We start from the raw sequence: 14,999 nt of genomic DNA, 5'->3' as shown, positions 1-14,999 counted from the left end.
GACTCAGAATGCTCTACTGCCTTTTCTTTGAGAAAGGGTTGAGATACACTCCTGTTGTGCCCCCTCCTTACCCCAAACTCCTGCCTGTGTTTGTGTGGAACCCAGACCCCAGCACCACACTGCTGAGATGGATACACTGTAACCCTGGGTAACTGTTAAGTCATGATGCAGACTTCAGGTTGTTCTGTATAAAATGAAAAATAATAAATGTTTTTATTAACAATGCTTGAGCTTGCTATTGCATAAGGCCTGAAAGAATCATTATGAGGTGAGGGATGTGGTTAGGAAGGTCCGAACTAGTGGGTGGTCAGTGATTCTGTGTATTCCTTTTACTTCAGGAGTTAGACATCAGGGGAAGGCTGATTTCCAAAGAGGTTAGGAAGTCCTCTACCTTTAACCCCCATCCCTCCTGATTTGGAAAGACTCTGACAGAGACCTCACGAGTACTTGCCTGACTAATCCAGGAGCTGGTCTAGCCCACTGGGTGAAAGGAACAAGAACCGTACCAAGGACAGATGGAGGAGGACTGCTAGATCCAAGCCTAGGCCCTAGAGGGTGCTTGTAGCTAGTGTCTCACCTTTATCACTTCCCTTAAGGAGGCTCCCCACAATAAGGGGTGGTTCTGGGGGGCAGTAGATATAAGGGAGGTCTAAGACACATGAATCTGTCCTGAGACTCCTGCTACAGCTGACCTTCTGAAAAAAAAATCTATAAATAGGCAAGAAGATAGGTAGTAGGTGCTGGCATACAGGACATGCTACTATAGTTAGCAGGGACGCTGTGTCCACGAGGCTGTCTTACACCTTTCCTCCCACAGGAAAATCTACTCTGCTTACTGTCATACCCCCACCCCTACCCCGAGAAACGACACAAAAAAGGGGCAAATTCACACTGTCATAATTTATTGAAGTTTTATAAAAACTCAGGCCTCGTGGAAGAAAAGGTACATCCCAACAGTATAGACCACACTGTCACGGAATTCCTCCTCCTCTGCTCTGTAGCATGATGGTGCAGCAGCTCCCCCTTTCCACCTGTCAGCATGGACATGTTCCTGAGCTGAGGCAGGTTGCCTTTTCTCCTGAGAAATCTTAGCCGGGTAGGAGTTACTTGCCAGCCAGTACCTCTGTGAGGAAGTTACTACTATATTCGCTTGACCTGGCCCAGAGACCACAGCCCTGGTTTTTATTCGGTGTGGAACGGCTGTGGGCGTATGAGGCTTTCAGAACGCTCCTGACCCTTTCTGTGTGTCTCACTTCATATCTGCCATCTTTTCCCACATGTCCGACCAGCATGCAGCCCGGTGTGGGAAGAACTGAGAGGTGAAACTTAGACCTCTCTGAGCAAGAGCCAAGCCGAATAAATAAAAGTTGGGTGGGAAGAGGGGTGGAGGCAAGAGAGCAATCCTTTGTCTCAAGTCTGGTGCACTTCGTGGAACATGAGTTCACGGGGGATGGCTGTTTCTGGACCAAACTTAGTGGCTGCCCGGCGCTCAAAGGCAGCAACGTTCTGTTTGACGACCTCATCAAAAAACATGGTCGCCAACTGGGAGTGCAGCAGGGAACGAAATTCGAAGGAGATCTGGAAATGCACAGGAGACGGTCAGCATCGTAAGGGTGGAGGTCTGTGCACCTTTTTTTTTTTTTTAAATTTTATTTTTATTATGTATACTGTGTTCTGCCTACACATATGCCTATAGGCCAGAAGAGGGCACCAGATCTCATTGTGAGCCAACCATGTGGTTGCTGGGAATTGAACTCAGGACCTCTGGAAGAACAGCCAGTGCTCTTAACCTCTGAGCCATCTCTCCAGCCCCTCTGTGCACCTTCTTATCCCCCTCCAGATACCACTTAACGCTGAGAACTGAGCAACATGCAACTCTGGTAGAGACTTACTCTGGATTCTTAGTGACTTGAAGTGTTTAGTGCTTAGTTTTACCCTCATGCCTGGTCCGAGCTCTGCCACAAACCCTGACTCACCGAGAAGTCCACAGTGCAGGTTCGAGGGTAGGCAGGAATACCAGGGCTGAATCGCCAAATCGTCTCTAAGTGGTTGAAGAGCTTGCCGTCCGTGCACACAGCCTAGAATAGGATACCGTTGGCCAGTTAGCTCTCACTGGTAAGGAAGAGGGCTGGTGTCAAAGGGGCTAGGAAGGGGTTCTCAACCTGTGGGCCGCCCAGGACCATCAAAACCCGGGTATTTACATTACAGTTCATAACAGTAGCAAAATTACAATTACGAAGTAACAACAAAAATGATTTTAAGGTTGGGGGTCACCTCAACATGGGGAACTGTATGAAAGGGTCGCAGCATCAGGAGGGTTGAGAACCGCTGAGCTAGAGGGTTTGCTTGGTGGAACTACTTGCATAGTACGTGTGGCACCGCCACCCAAAATTTTCCTTTCCTTTAATGTTACATTAGGTAAATATTTAACACGTAGAAATCAGGTGATTACAGGAAAGGCCAAATAACCCTTCAATATGAAACTGCTAAGTACAAAGCACCCTGAATCCTCCCAGACAGGCCTCACCTTGACCATGTGTGGTTTGACCATGGAGACCGCAGAGGTATAACGTTCCAAGACAGGTGGAAACCCAACCTCCAACTGGGCTTTCAGGTGACCCTTACGGCTGGACACCACCAGTGACTTCTTACACCACGGCACAAACTCTCGATACTCCTGGACATTGGACACCACCTCATACATCTCCTGCATGGAGTACCTAGGACAGAGGAGTCGAGAGAGGCCAAGGAACTGCCAGCCGGGTCTCTGCCCACAAACCAGGAACCCAGAGATACCTAGATGATACATCATCTATCCCTATAGATGGCAGGGTATCAGTTTTATTGATAGTCAATCTCGTTATTTTGTACGTGTATGTATGGAACATGCGTGGAGACCAGAGAAAAAGCAGTCTGTTCTCTCCTTCCATCGTGGATTTGAGGATCTTCAGGCTTGGTGGCAAGTGCCTTTACCTGATGAGCCGTAAATCTCATGTGGCCCAGGCTGACCTTAAACTCACTATGGAGCACAAGTTGGCTTCAAATTTATGATCCTCCTGCCTCAGTGGGGCTGGAAACAACTCTACAACCTGTGAATATGTGCGGCCTTAGGTAAATTACCTGTGCTTCCATCCTCATCTATAGTACACTGGAGTTAATCCTTGGTGGTTCGTGTGCTTGTGAGGACTAAATGCGACAGTTTATGTAAAATACCCACCTGTACCGACTGGAGGTGTGGTTGAGTTGGCAGAATGCTTATTTGGTGTGAAGTTTTAGGTTCAGTCCCCAGCACCACATAAACCGGGGGAGGGCTGCTGGGCAGGTGGTGGGTGGTGGGTGGAGAGATGGCCCATTGGTTAAGAGCACTGGCTGCTCTTGCAGAGGATCCAGGTTTGATTTCCAGCACCCACATCAGGTAGCCCACAGCTTACAACCTCTGTAACTCCAAACTGAGGATCAAACAACTGTGGTCTCCAAGGACACCTGCACTCGTGTGTGTCGTGTGTGTGTGTGTGTGTGTGTGTGTGTGTGTGTGTGTGTGCGCGCGCGCGCGTGCGCGCGCACGCGCGCGCAGGGTTATTTGGCCTTTCCTGTAATCACCTGATTTCTATGTGTTAAATATTTACCTAATGTAACATTAGGTATTAAAAAATAAGCTGGGCGGTGGTGGCGCACGCCTTTAATCCCAGCACTCGGGAGGCAGAGCCAGGCGGATCTCTGTGAGTTCGAGGCCAGCCTGGGCTACCAAGTGAGTTCCAGGAAAGGCGCAAAGCTACACAGAGAAACCCTGTCTCGAAAAACCAAAAAAAAAAAAAAATAAATAAATAAATAAATAAATAAATAAATAGGTGGGTATGGTAGTACTCACCTGTAATTCAGCACTCAGGATGGTTTACCCATTCAACCTAGCAGCTAGTACATAACAAGGGCTCAAAAGAGCTATTCTGGCTGGGCATGATAGCGCATGCCTTTAATCCCAGCACTCCAGAGGCAGGCGGATCTCTGAGTTCAAGGCCAGCCTGGACCAAGTGAGTTCCAGGACAGCCAGGGCTACATAGAGAAACACTGTATCAAAAACAAAATGCATACACACACACACACACACACACACACACACACACACATATATACTTGGAACACTTTTTCTTTTTTTATCCTGGTGTGACTAGACACCAGACAGTCTGGGAATTGAATCCATCCTCTGGAACATCAGTCAATGCTCTTAAACAATCTCTCTCCTCAGAACACATTTTTTAATTTGTCAGAAAAATAATATCCTGTCTCTTTTTCTTCTTTAATATGTTACTCCAAGCATGGTATCACATGCCTTTAAACCCAGCACTCAGGTGGTCTACAGTGAGTTCCAAGACATCCAGGGCTGTTACACAGAGACCTGACTCTTAATAATTAAATAGTATTTACATTTATTTATCTATGTATGGGACCTGTGCCACAGTGTGCACCGAGGTCAAGACAACTCCCAAGAGTTGGCTCTCCCCTTCCACCGTGTAGATCCAGGGGATCAAACTCAGGTCATCAACCTTGGCAGCCAGTACCCACACCTCCAGAGCCATTTCACCACCGCTACCCCGTTTTTAAATAAGGTCTAGCCTGTGCTACAGTTCAGGGGGCTGAAACTGATGGCGATCCTCCTGCCTAAGTCTCCAGAGCGCTCAAGTTGTCAGCATGTACCACTACCAAATTTTCTTTATGTGTATGTTTGGGGGAGGGTATGTACACATGCATGTGCCCACAAGGTCCACAACAGAACACAAGATCCTCTGGAGCTGGAGTCGAGGTAGGTGCTAGGAACTGAATTCTGCAGTACAGGCTCCTAGTCATTAAACCATTTCTTCCCCCCGCCATTTTTTCATAGGTAAAATATTTTTAGGTTTATTTTTATTATTTTATGAGTGCTTTTTCTGTATGTGTACATTTGTGCACCACATGTGTGCTGGTGCTCGAGGAGATGGTTGAACCTCCATGTGGGGCTGGGATTCAAGCCCTAGGCCTTTGTAACAGGTGCTCTTAACCACTGAGCCAACTCTCTAGTCCCTATAGTTTAAATTTTTAAAAATGTTTTTGCTATAGCTAGGCATGGTAGTACATGCCTTTAATCTCAGCGTTTGGGAGGCAGAGGCCATTGATCTCTGTAAGTTCCAGGCCAGCCGAGGGCTACGTAATAAGACCTTGTCTCAGCCAGGCTGTGGTGGTGCATGCCTTTAATCCCAGCACTCCGGAGGCAGAGGCAGGCGGATCTCTGTGAGTTCGAGGCTAGCCTGGTCTACAGAGTGAGTTCCAGGAAAGGCACAAAGCTACACAGAGAAACCCTGTCTAAAAAAACCAAAAAAAAAAAAAAAAAAAAAAGAAGAGGGGGGACCTTGTCTCAAAACAAACAAAGAAGCCTGGCATAGTGGTGCGGGCCTTTAGTCCCAGCACACAGGCACAGCTCTGAGTGTGAGGCCAACCTGGTCTATATAGTTCCAAGGTGGACAGCCAGGGGTATATAATGAAAACCTGTCTCAAAAAAAATAAAAATAAAATAAAAAAGAACAGGGAAGTGATTTCTTAGCAACCGCAAGGCTCTAGGCTCAATCCTCAGCATTTCATGAAACCAGCGAGGCCGCCCATGCCTGTAATCCCAGCTCTAGGGAGGGAGGTGGAGGCAGGATAGTCAGAAGTTCAAAGTCATCCCGACTATATGTCAAGTTCAAGGCCAACCTAGGCTACATAAGACCCTGCTCAAGTACATGTGTGTAATATGTGTGACACAGGCTTTGGGCTATGTAACCCAGGGAGGCTTCAAGCTTGCAATCCTGCCTCTGGCCTCCAGAGCTTACAGAGATTTCAGGCGAGGTGGGTGGCCCAATCTGAATCTTATCCACTGTTGGCACCTGGTTATTTATTTGGAGTGGAAGAGAAGGATGCTCACCCCATGATCCTACGCTCCGAGTAAGCCTTCCGCTTGTTGGTGAAGGGGGCAGCAAAGCCCATGAAGGAACGACGGGGAGGTAGGCCAGCCTCAGCCGCCAAGACCTGGGCAGCGCGAGGCAAGAAGAGGTTACAGGAAATCAGAAACCTGGCGCCAAAAGGAGAGGAGAGGCAGCGTCACGGTTCCTTTTTTGTATTCAGCCAATTCCAGGGGAAGGGGAAGAGGGGATGCATCGCGGAGGAAGGTCGTTCGTCCGGGCAAGCTCTTCTCCCCCCAGCACCTGCTGCAGCTAGCGGGGCTGGCTGGCTGGCCAGCCGGTCACGAGTGCGAAAGGTCGAGGGCGGCTGAGGACAGGGCCAGGGGTGGGGATGGGGAAAAGGAAGGGCACGTCCCAAGTGTCAGCTGCCTTTGGAGCAACGCTGCTGCTGCGGCCGCAAGCAAACGCGCAGCATCTCCGTCCCCACGGCCCGGCCCAGGCCCATCAAAGCCGGGGCGCCCGCGGAGGTCAAGAGGTGCCTGGCACGCACCCGCCCCGCGCATGTCAACGTGTGTCTCCAGGGCTCCATTCGGGCTCCCCGGGGCACCACCCACCCGCGCCAGCCCTGCTCGGGGCCCGCCACCCTCCACCGCAGAACCCCGGGGTGCCGCCGGGGCGACCCCCGGTCCGGTTCCGAGCGGGATGCCCGCGCCCGCCGCCTCTCACCTCATTGGCCGCGGCGGCCGCGGAGGGCCGGGGGGCGGGGGCGGGACGGCGCGCGCGCCCGGGCGGAGCGAGGAGGAGGAGAAGCCGCCGCCGCCGCAGCAGCAGCTCCGCGCGGCCGCGCGCGTCGGGGCCGGGAGCCGCCGCGCGCCCGCGGAGGCCATGCGCGCGCCCCTGCCTGGCACCCGGGCTGCAGAGGAGGAGGAGGCGGAGGAGGAGGAGGCCGGGCGGGCAGGCGGGAAGGAAGGGCAGGCGGCGCGGGCTCGGCTCCGGCTGCCTGCGCCCTGCTCCGGCCCGCGCGCCGGCTGGGCTCGCACTGACCGCAGCTCCGGGTCCCCTCACGTCACGCCGTTGCCAGGGATCGGGGCGAGGGAGAGGAGCGAGGGAGGGAGGAAGGAAAGGGCAACGCTGCCTGTCGGGAGATGTAGTTTCTTGGACACCTCTGGCGAGGAAGGAAGGGCGCCGGGTGCGCGTCGGAGGAGCCGAAGAGATGGCTCGGCCCGGGGGGGGGGGGGTCGGGGGAGCGAGGTCGCCGGGCACCGGCCACTTGGCGAGGCTGTGGTCACAGGACCTGGTACGTACGTCGGCGCAGGGGCGACGTCGTGGGGCGTGTCAACGGCGGACGACTGTGGTCGTCCGCAGGAACGTCTCTCCTCCTCCACGCGAACCCCGCAGGGCTGAGAGGCGCGGCTCATCTCCGTGGCCTTCGCTGTGCCGGCCGCTGACTGACAGCTCTGGAAAAGCATGCAACTCACGTTGCAAGCTCTGGGCGACCTGAGTCGTCTGCCCTCGCTCTACACCCCCCCCCCCCCTTCCTGGACTGGCCTTGAGTTTGCAATCCGCCTTCACCTTCACCAACGTGCCTGGGAGCACGATCTTCCCTTAATATTTATGGAAGGAGGTCGGAGGCTGAGGCAGGAGAATTGCCACGAGTTTCAGGCCAGCCTGGGCTGCCTAGCCAGTTTTAGAGTAACCAGGTCTACACAGTGAGGCAAGCCACAGTCCCAAACCAAAGACACGTTTTGTTTGTCCTTTGAGGGCGCCTGGTCGGCCGGCAACTCACTTTGTAAGCCAGACTGGCTTGGGACCCTTGGGGGTCCTGTCTGCCTCAACCAACTCCAGAGGAAGGGTAAGAGGGATGCAGGAGGATTACAGGCATGAACCACAGGAGGGGATCGCTTTGGGGTGTTTGTTTTGAGACCTGACCTTGGTCTGTAACCTGTGCTGACCTTGAACTCAGGAATCCTCCTGCCACAGCTTCCCCGTTGCGTTTCTGGGATTACCAACGTGAGCCACCACAACTGGCCAAAACTTATTAGAGAAAAGAACCATCATTGTCTGGAAAAAATGTGTACTCAGTGGAGAATGAGACATCACAGGCAAAGCCCAACATTTGTGAATACCACTTACTACTTCCCATGATTCGAGGAGAAAACAATTGCTCTTGATAAAAGTAAGAACAAATGGGGGCCAGAGAGATGGGTCAGCGATTAAGAGCACTGGCTGCTCTTCCAGAGGAACGGGGTTCAATTCCCAGCACCCGCATGGCAGCTCACAACTGTCTGTAACTCCAGTTCCAGGGGATCTAACACCTTCATACACAGACATACATGCAGGCAAAACATCAATGCACATACAATAAAAATAAATAAGTTATCTTTAAAAAGATAAATGTTCTGATTTATTAAAAATATATGGGCTGGAACAATCAGACTGCAACCCACAGAACCAGGGAGGCTACATAGCAGGGGGGACCCTAGGATGACTGTGGTTTATAATAAGTTTTGGTTTTAATCACTGGGCAAGCCTCAGTGAAACATTTCACTATTAGGATAAGTATTTGTACTGTATCAAGCTGATAATAGAAAAATAAATTTATATATATATATAATGGGCTAGAGCTGGGCGGTGGTGGCCTTTAATCCCAGCACTCAGGAGGCAGAGCCAGGCAGATCTCTGAGTTTGAGGCCAGCCTGGTCTACAGAGCGAGATCCAGGACAGGCACCAAAACTACACAGAAACCCTGTCTTGAAAAAAAATTTTTATATATATATATATATATGGGCTGGAGAGGTGGCTCAGAGGTCCTGAGTTCAATTCCCAGCACCCACATGGTGGCTCACAACCATATAGTGGGATCTAATGCCCTCTTCTGGCGTGCAGGCAGAACACTATAATATATATAATATATATTAAGAACAAAGGAAAAAGGGAGAACTATAAATTAGAGGCTAGACCTAGATGTGCACAAGAGCAAGCAAAATTCTCCCATATGAGGCTGAATTCCAGGATGTTGGGACGGTCACAGAGGAAGCCTTCTGTTGTATTAAAGCTCTCCACATTCATCCGAGCTTTGCAGGACCATCGAATGTGGGGAGGGAAAAGCTAGGGAATCAAAGCTACGTGGTGATGCAAGTCCTTTGCTTTTACACAAGGAGGCCCTGGATTCCACCTCAGAGCCAAGGTGAGGCTGGCCAGACGGCTCACTGGGTAAAGGTGCTTGCTGCAAAGCCTGACAACCTGAGTTCAATCCCCAGGACCCCCCATGGAAAGACCCTTCCCCCTGACACACACACACACACACACACACACACACTAAATAAAAAGTTCTTTTTTTAAATGACCAAATGAATGATTGGTCTCTCTTCCTTTCGTTCCTTCTCTTCCACCTTCCTGGGGGGCGTGAGCCCCCCAGATACAGAACGATTTCATTTCTTCTCCTCTTCTGACACCTTTCCCTCTAAGCCTTTCGGGGAGGGCCTGTTGTACGACAGCTACCGAATCTCCTTCCAGCTCAGCTGTGGTGTTCTGATGGCATATGACCTTGGAGGGCAGTTCGCTCTTTCCAGCTTCCCTCTCTGGTCTGGACCCACCTCCTCTGACGTATGCGACAGCGCCTTGCAGTGAGGAGTCTGGAGCATGTTGAGTAAAAGAGAGAAATTAACTGGGATGCAGGCGTGAACTGTGGCCTCATTAGCACTTGGCCTTAACCGAGGTAACTGCTGCAGAATCCCGAAGGTCCAGTAGCCCTACAAAACCAATTTGCTCGCTGTTCCTCAACTAATTAAACAGCTAATTACTTCCGTTTAATCCTTGCCCAGTTCATTCCCGTTACCTCGTCTTGTGTCCCTGCCTTTCTGCACCAATAACTGCCTTCACCTGCTTCCTCCAGGAAGACTCTCCTGACTGAACCCAGGGCAGTACTACCCTGAATACTGATTTCCTATATTTTCCCATTGTTTCGTGTGTTTGCGATATTATCCAAGGTTGTAAACATTTCAATAAGAGACACTTGCCATAACTTACAAGTTTCTTAAAAAACACAAACAAAACTTGTCTTGTTTGGTTTTGAGATAGGGTCTCACATAGCTCAGGCTTTCCTCAAACTCATAATGTAATCAAGGCTGGCCTTGAACTCCTCATATTCGTCCTAATGCTGAGGACACAGACTTATGACACCACAGCTGGCTGTAACTTCTTCATTGTTTGTTTTCAGACAAGTTCTCACTATGTATTCCTGGCTGCCCTGGAACTTTCTATGTAGGCCTGGCTGTCCTCGAACCCCCAGAGATCTGTCTGCCTCTGCCTCCCAAGTGCTGGGGCTGAAGATGTGCCCACCACACTTCTAAAACTCTAGGTTTCTACCTACTGACCAGTTAGTGTAGTGCGGTATATATTCTGAATCTTCGTTAGTATTGTGGGGTCGCCCCCAGAGAAGACCACTCAGGAAAGTCTTCATCAGCCAGCCGGCAACTACACAGGGTGTTCAGGATCCCAGCGTAGCCCTGAGCCTTTCTCAGGGTGAGCTTTTTAAGTGCAAAAACCATATCCTGGTTGACATGCTTCAGTTAACAAGAACCATTAGCCAGAAGCGGAACTACAGAGGTCAAACGGCGAGGTTAGCACATGTAGGGACTTTCTCAGCACTGTGGAGGTTGATGGATTAGCTCTTTGTTTCCATTTTTTTTGCAGGTAAACTGTCTGCCTACTGAATTTTATGACCTGAATGGTATCTCTATCATGGAGTCAGTTGTGCTAAGGTCTGGGGGCCTGTTAATTGCCCACTGTTCCATCATGGAGTTGGTTGTGCTAAGGTCCAGGGGTCTATTGTTACATCAGAAGAATGAACACCTGTCTAAAGAAAGACAAGGCAAGTTAGGCCTGGTTCTACACACCTGGGGTCTCAGAACTCAGGATGAACTGGAGGCCAGACAAGGCCACATAGTGAGTTTGAGGCCATCCTGGGCTACAGAGTAAGATGTTGTCTCAGAGAAAGCAAAAAGAACAAAAAAAGGGAAAAAGAAAAAAGAGGAAGGGAGGGGAGGAGGGGATGGGGGAGGGAGAGAGAGAATCTGGAGTTACCCAGTTTACTATTTTTAACTTTTTATGTGTATAGTTGTTTTGGCCGAATGTGTGTCTATGCGCGTGCACGTGTGTGTGTGTGTGTGTGTGTGTGTGTGTGTGTGTGTGTGTGTGTGTGTGCTTGGTGCTCTCAGAGGCCAGAAGGGGACATTAGATGCTCAAATGGTTTTGAGCCTCTGTGTGGATACTGAGAATTGAACCCAGGTCCTCTGGAAAAGCAGCCAGTGCTCCTAAATGCTGAAGCTCCACCTCCAACAATTTCTGTTTTTTTTTTTTTTTTTTTTTTTTTTTTTTTTGGTTTTTTGAGACAGGGTTTCTCTGTGTAGCTTTGCGCCTTTTCCTGGAACTCACTTGGTAGCCCAGGCTGGCCTCGAACTCACAGAGATCCGCCTGGCTCTGCCTCCCGAGTGCTGGGATTAAAGGCGTGCGCCACCACCGCCCGGCCAATTTCTGTTTTTTGAGACTAGGTCTTAGTAGTCCAAGCTGGCCTGAACTGTTCATGTCACCAAGGCTGGCTTTGAACTCCTAACCCTCCTACCTCAACCTCCCAAGGGCTGGGATCACAGGTATGTGTCGCCATCCCCAGCAAGTTCCACTCTGAACTCCCGATGTGGCCATGTTCCTAAATCATTTCCTTCATTTCTTCACTGGGAAGTCCTCTTTCTTGCTCTAACCTCTAACCCCTCTCTTTCCAGCTGCCCAGAGATCGAGTCTGGCTCTCTCTCTCTCCTTTACCTCCACTCCTGAACCAGGCCTCAGCACGTGACTCCAACTCAACCCCTGCCTCCAATTCCTCAGGTTACTAAGAGCTATTTTGGGCAGTGGAGGGTGTGTATTCCTCTCCTCCTCTGGGTCATATCCCAGCTTAGCCCTTCCTGGAAGGCCCATCACACCCAACGGCCAAGCTAACATCCAGTGGCCAAACATCCATGTGACCCTCAGCTAGGTTCAATTTCTCTCCTCCTCCCTCCTCCTCCTCAGATATAAAGTGCCTGTCCCAGATGTTGATTTTCTAGGCTTAGAAAACCAACTCACCAACAGAGAGTAACAACAAAAACCAATACTTATGTGTTGGGTGTGTGGTACATTTTTTTTTTCAACTTGTAATACTGTGGATCAAACCCAAGACTTCACACATGCTAGGCAAGCACTCTATCATTAAAAAAAAAAACCCAACCATTTTTACATTTATTTATTTACTTACTGTGTGCACACATAGCATTCGAACGCACATGTGTGTGCCATGGCCTGTGTGTAGTGGAGCAGCTTGCACAAGTGGGTTCTCCTCTTCCACTGTGTGGGTTTCAGGGGTTAAACTCGGTCATAAAACTCGATGACAAGAGCCTTTATCCACTGAGACATCTTGTGCACACCATTTTAACATTTAGTTATAATCTCAACCCTCTTTTCCTTTTGTTAAGATCTGTTTCATTTTTATTTGTGTATATGTGTGTTGGGGGGTATGGGGAGGCACATGGGTGCCAGTGCCTGAGGTGGCCCAGAAGGAGGCATCAGATTCCTTGGAATTGCAGGCAGTTGTGAGCCATCAGGGTGGGTACTGGGTACCAACTCTGGTCTTCTGCAGGAACAGTGAGTGCTCTTACTTGATAAACTGGCTTTTCAGCTCTCTCAGCCCTCTTTTGATTCCCCCACACACACACACCTGCAAAGACAGGGTTTCTCTGTGTAACCACTGGCTGCCCAGGAACTCATTTTGTAGACCAGGCTGACCCTGAACTCAGTCCATAGATCAGATTGGACAACCATGTGATACGCCTACCTCAGCCTCCTGAGTGGCTCGGATCGCAGGTGTACGCTCCCACAACAGTCCTGTGTGGCACAGAGGATTGAACCTGAGGCCCCACACATGCTAGGGTCGAAGCCAACCAACAGTTACGACCCTCGCCTCTTTTTTTTGAGACAGGATTGCTCTGTGTAATAGGTCTGGCTATCCGGAATTTGCTTCGTAGACCAGGCTGGCTTTGAACTCCCAGAGGTCTGCTTGCCTATGCCTCCCAAGTGCTAGAATTAAAGGAATATGCCACCACTGCCTGGCTAACCCTAACCTCTTTTATTTACTTGGGAGGCAGAGGCAGGTGGAGCTCTGAGTTCAAGGCCAGCCTGGTCTATGAAATGAGTTCCAGGATAGCTAGGATTACACAGAAAAACTGTCTCAAAAAACAAAACAAAACAAAAAATAGTAATAATTAAAAAAATATTTATTTTTAATTCACGTGTATGAGTGTTTTTGTTCATGTATGTAAATGCACCAAGTACATGTTGTACCTGAAGAGGCCAGAAGGCATTGAATCTCCAAAAACTGGGGTTGTAGACAATTGTCCGCAGCTACATGGGTGCCAGGAACCAATCCTGGGTTCTCTGTAAAGACAGCAAGTACTTTTTTTTTGTTTGTTTCGGTTTTTCAAGACAGGGTTTCTCTGTGTAACAGCTCTGGCTGTCCTGGAACTCGCTTTGTAGATCAGGTTGGCCTGGAACTCATCACCCAGCGTTGTTTAGTTTTTTTTTTTTTTTTGGTTTTTCGAGACAGGGTTTCTCTGTGTAGCTTTGCGCCTGTCCTGGAACTCACTTGGTAGCCCAGGCTGGCCTCGAACTCACAGAGATCCGCCTGGCTCTGCCTCCTGAGTGCTGGGATTAAAGGCGTGCGCCACCACCGCCCGGCTGTTGTTTAGTTTTTATTGTTAACTTGACACAACCCAGAGTGATCTGGGAAGAGGGGACCTCAATTAAAGAATTGCCTAAGGCAGAGCATTATGCATACTGGGCAAACACTCTTAAAGGTTTATTTATGTATACATGTTTGAGCCATTGTGAGTTTATGTGCATCATATGTTTACAGGAGCCCACGGAGACCAGAAGATGTCTGGGACTGGAGGAATTGGGGTTGCTTATGTGTCAAAGCATACATGTGCAGGTCAGAGGACAACTTTCAGGATGTGGTTCTCTCCTACCGTGGGGAGCCCAGGGGTTAAACTCAGGTTCTTAGGCTTGGCAACAGTACCTTTACCTGCTGCTCAGATAGTTGTTATAGCTGGGCAGAGGTGGTACATGCCTTTAATATCAGCACTCAAGAGGCAGAGACAGGAGGATCGCTGGGGATCTTAGAGGCCAGCCTGTCTATATAGTGAGTTCCATGACAGCCAGGGCTACATTACATAGTGAGAACTTGTCTCAAGAAAGAAAGAGCTTTAATCCCAGCACTCAGGAGCAGAGCCAGGGGGAATGTCTGTGAGTTTGAGGCCAGCCTGGTCTACAGAACAAGATCCAGGACAGGCACCAAAACTACACAGAGAAACCCTGTCTTGAAAAACCAAAAAAAAAAAAAAAAAAAAAAAAGAAAGAAAGAAAAGGAGGGAGGAAAGGAGGGAAGGAGGGAAGGAGGTAGGAAGGAAAGAAAGAAAAAGAAAGAAAGAAAAAAATTGCCCAGATCAGATTCACCTGTGAGCATGTCGGGGGCATTTCTTTTTTCTTCTTTTCAACTTAACTTAAAAGACTTTTATTACCTTACATGTATGGATGTTTTACCTGTATATCTAAGTCTGCACCTAGTGCATATCTGGTGACCAGAGAGGCCAGAAGCCTACCAAATTATCTGGAATTGGAGTTATAACCCGCTGAGTTGTTATGCGGGTATTGGGACTCGAACCTGGGTGCTTTGGAAGAGCCGCCCGTGCTCTGAACTGGCTGAACCGCCTCTCCAGGCCCAGCACTTTCTCCTTTGCTAATTGATGATTGATGTCGCAGGGCCCAGCCCACTGTGGGTGGTACCGTCCCTAGGCAGGTGGTCCTGGCCTGGATTAGAAATCTAGATAAACCTGAGCCTGGTAGCGGCATTCCCTCCCCCGGCTCTACTTTCAAGCTCCGCGTTTGAGTTTCTGCCCTAACTTTCCTGGAAGAAGGATTGTGCCCTGGAAGTGTAAGATGAAATAAACCCTTTCCTCCCCTTAGTCGTTTTTTGGTCCGTGTCCTCATAGGAACAGCGAGGAA

At 49.6% G+C, this 14,999-nt stretch overlaps 1 protein-coding gene across 1 annotated transcript; it reads right to left on the bottom strand.

Annotated features, from left to right (window-relative positions):
* Positions 1–885: 885 nt before the first annotated feature.
* Coq10a (coenzyme Q10A) lies at positions 886–6,796 on the bottom strand. The gene is made up of 5 exons (XM_059245602.1): positions 6,636–6,796; positions 5,933–6,079; positions 2,528–2,720; positions 1,977–2,078; positions 886–1,578 (listed from the first exon to the last, which is right to left on the bottom strand). Exons 1-5 carry the CDS (start codon positions 6,794–6,796, stop codon positions 1,411–1,413), a joined length of 771 nt encoding a protein of 256 aa, XP_059101585.1. The 3' UTR covers positions 886–1,410.
* Positions 6,797–14,999: the final 8,203 nt, after the last annotated feature.

This window comes from Peromyscus eremicus, chromosome 18, assembly GCF_949786415.1.
Source record: "Peromyscus eremicus chromosome 18, PerEre_H2_v1, whole genome shotgun sequence".
NCBI classification, from domain to species: domain Eukaryota; kingdom Metazoa; phylum Chordata; class Mammalia; order Rodentia; family Cricetidae; genus Peromyscus; species Peromyscus eremicus.
This window is presented reverse-complemented; position numbering and strand designations above follow the sequence as displayed.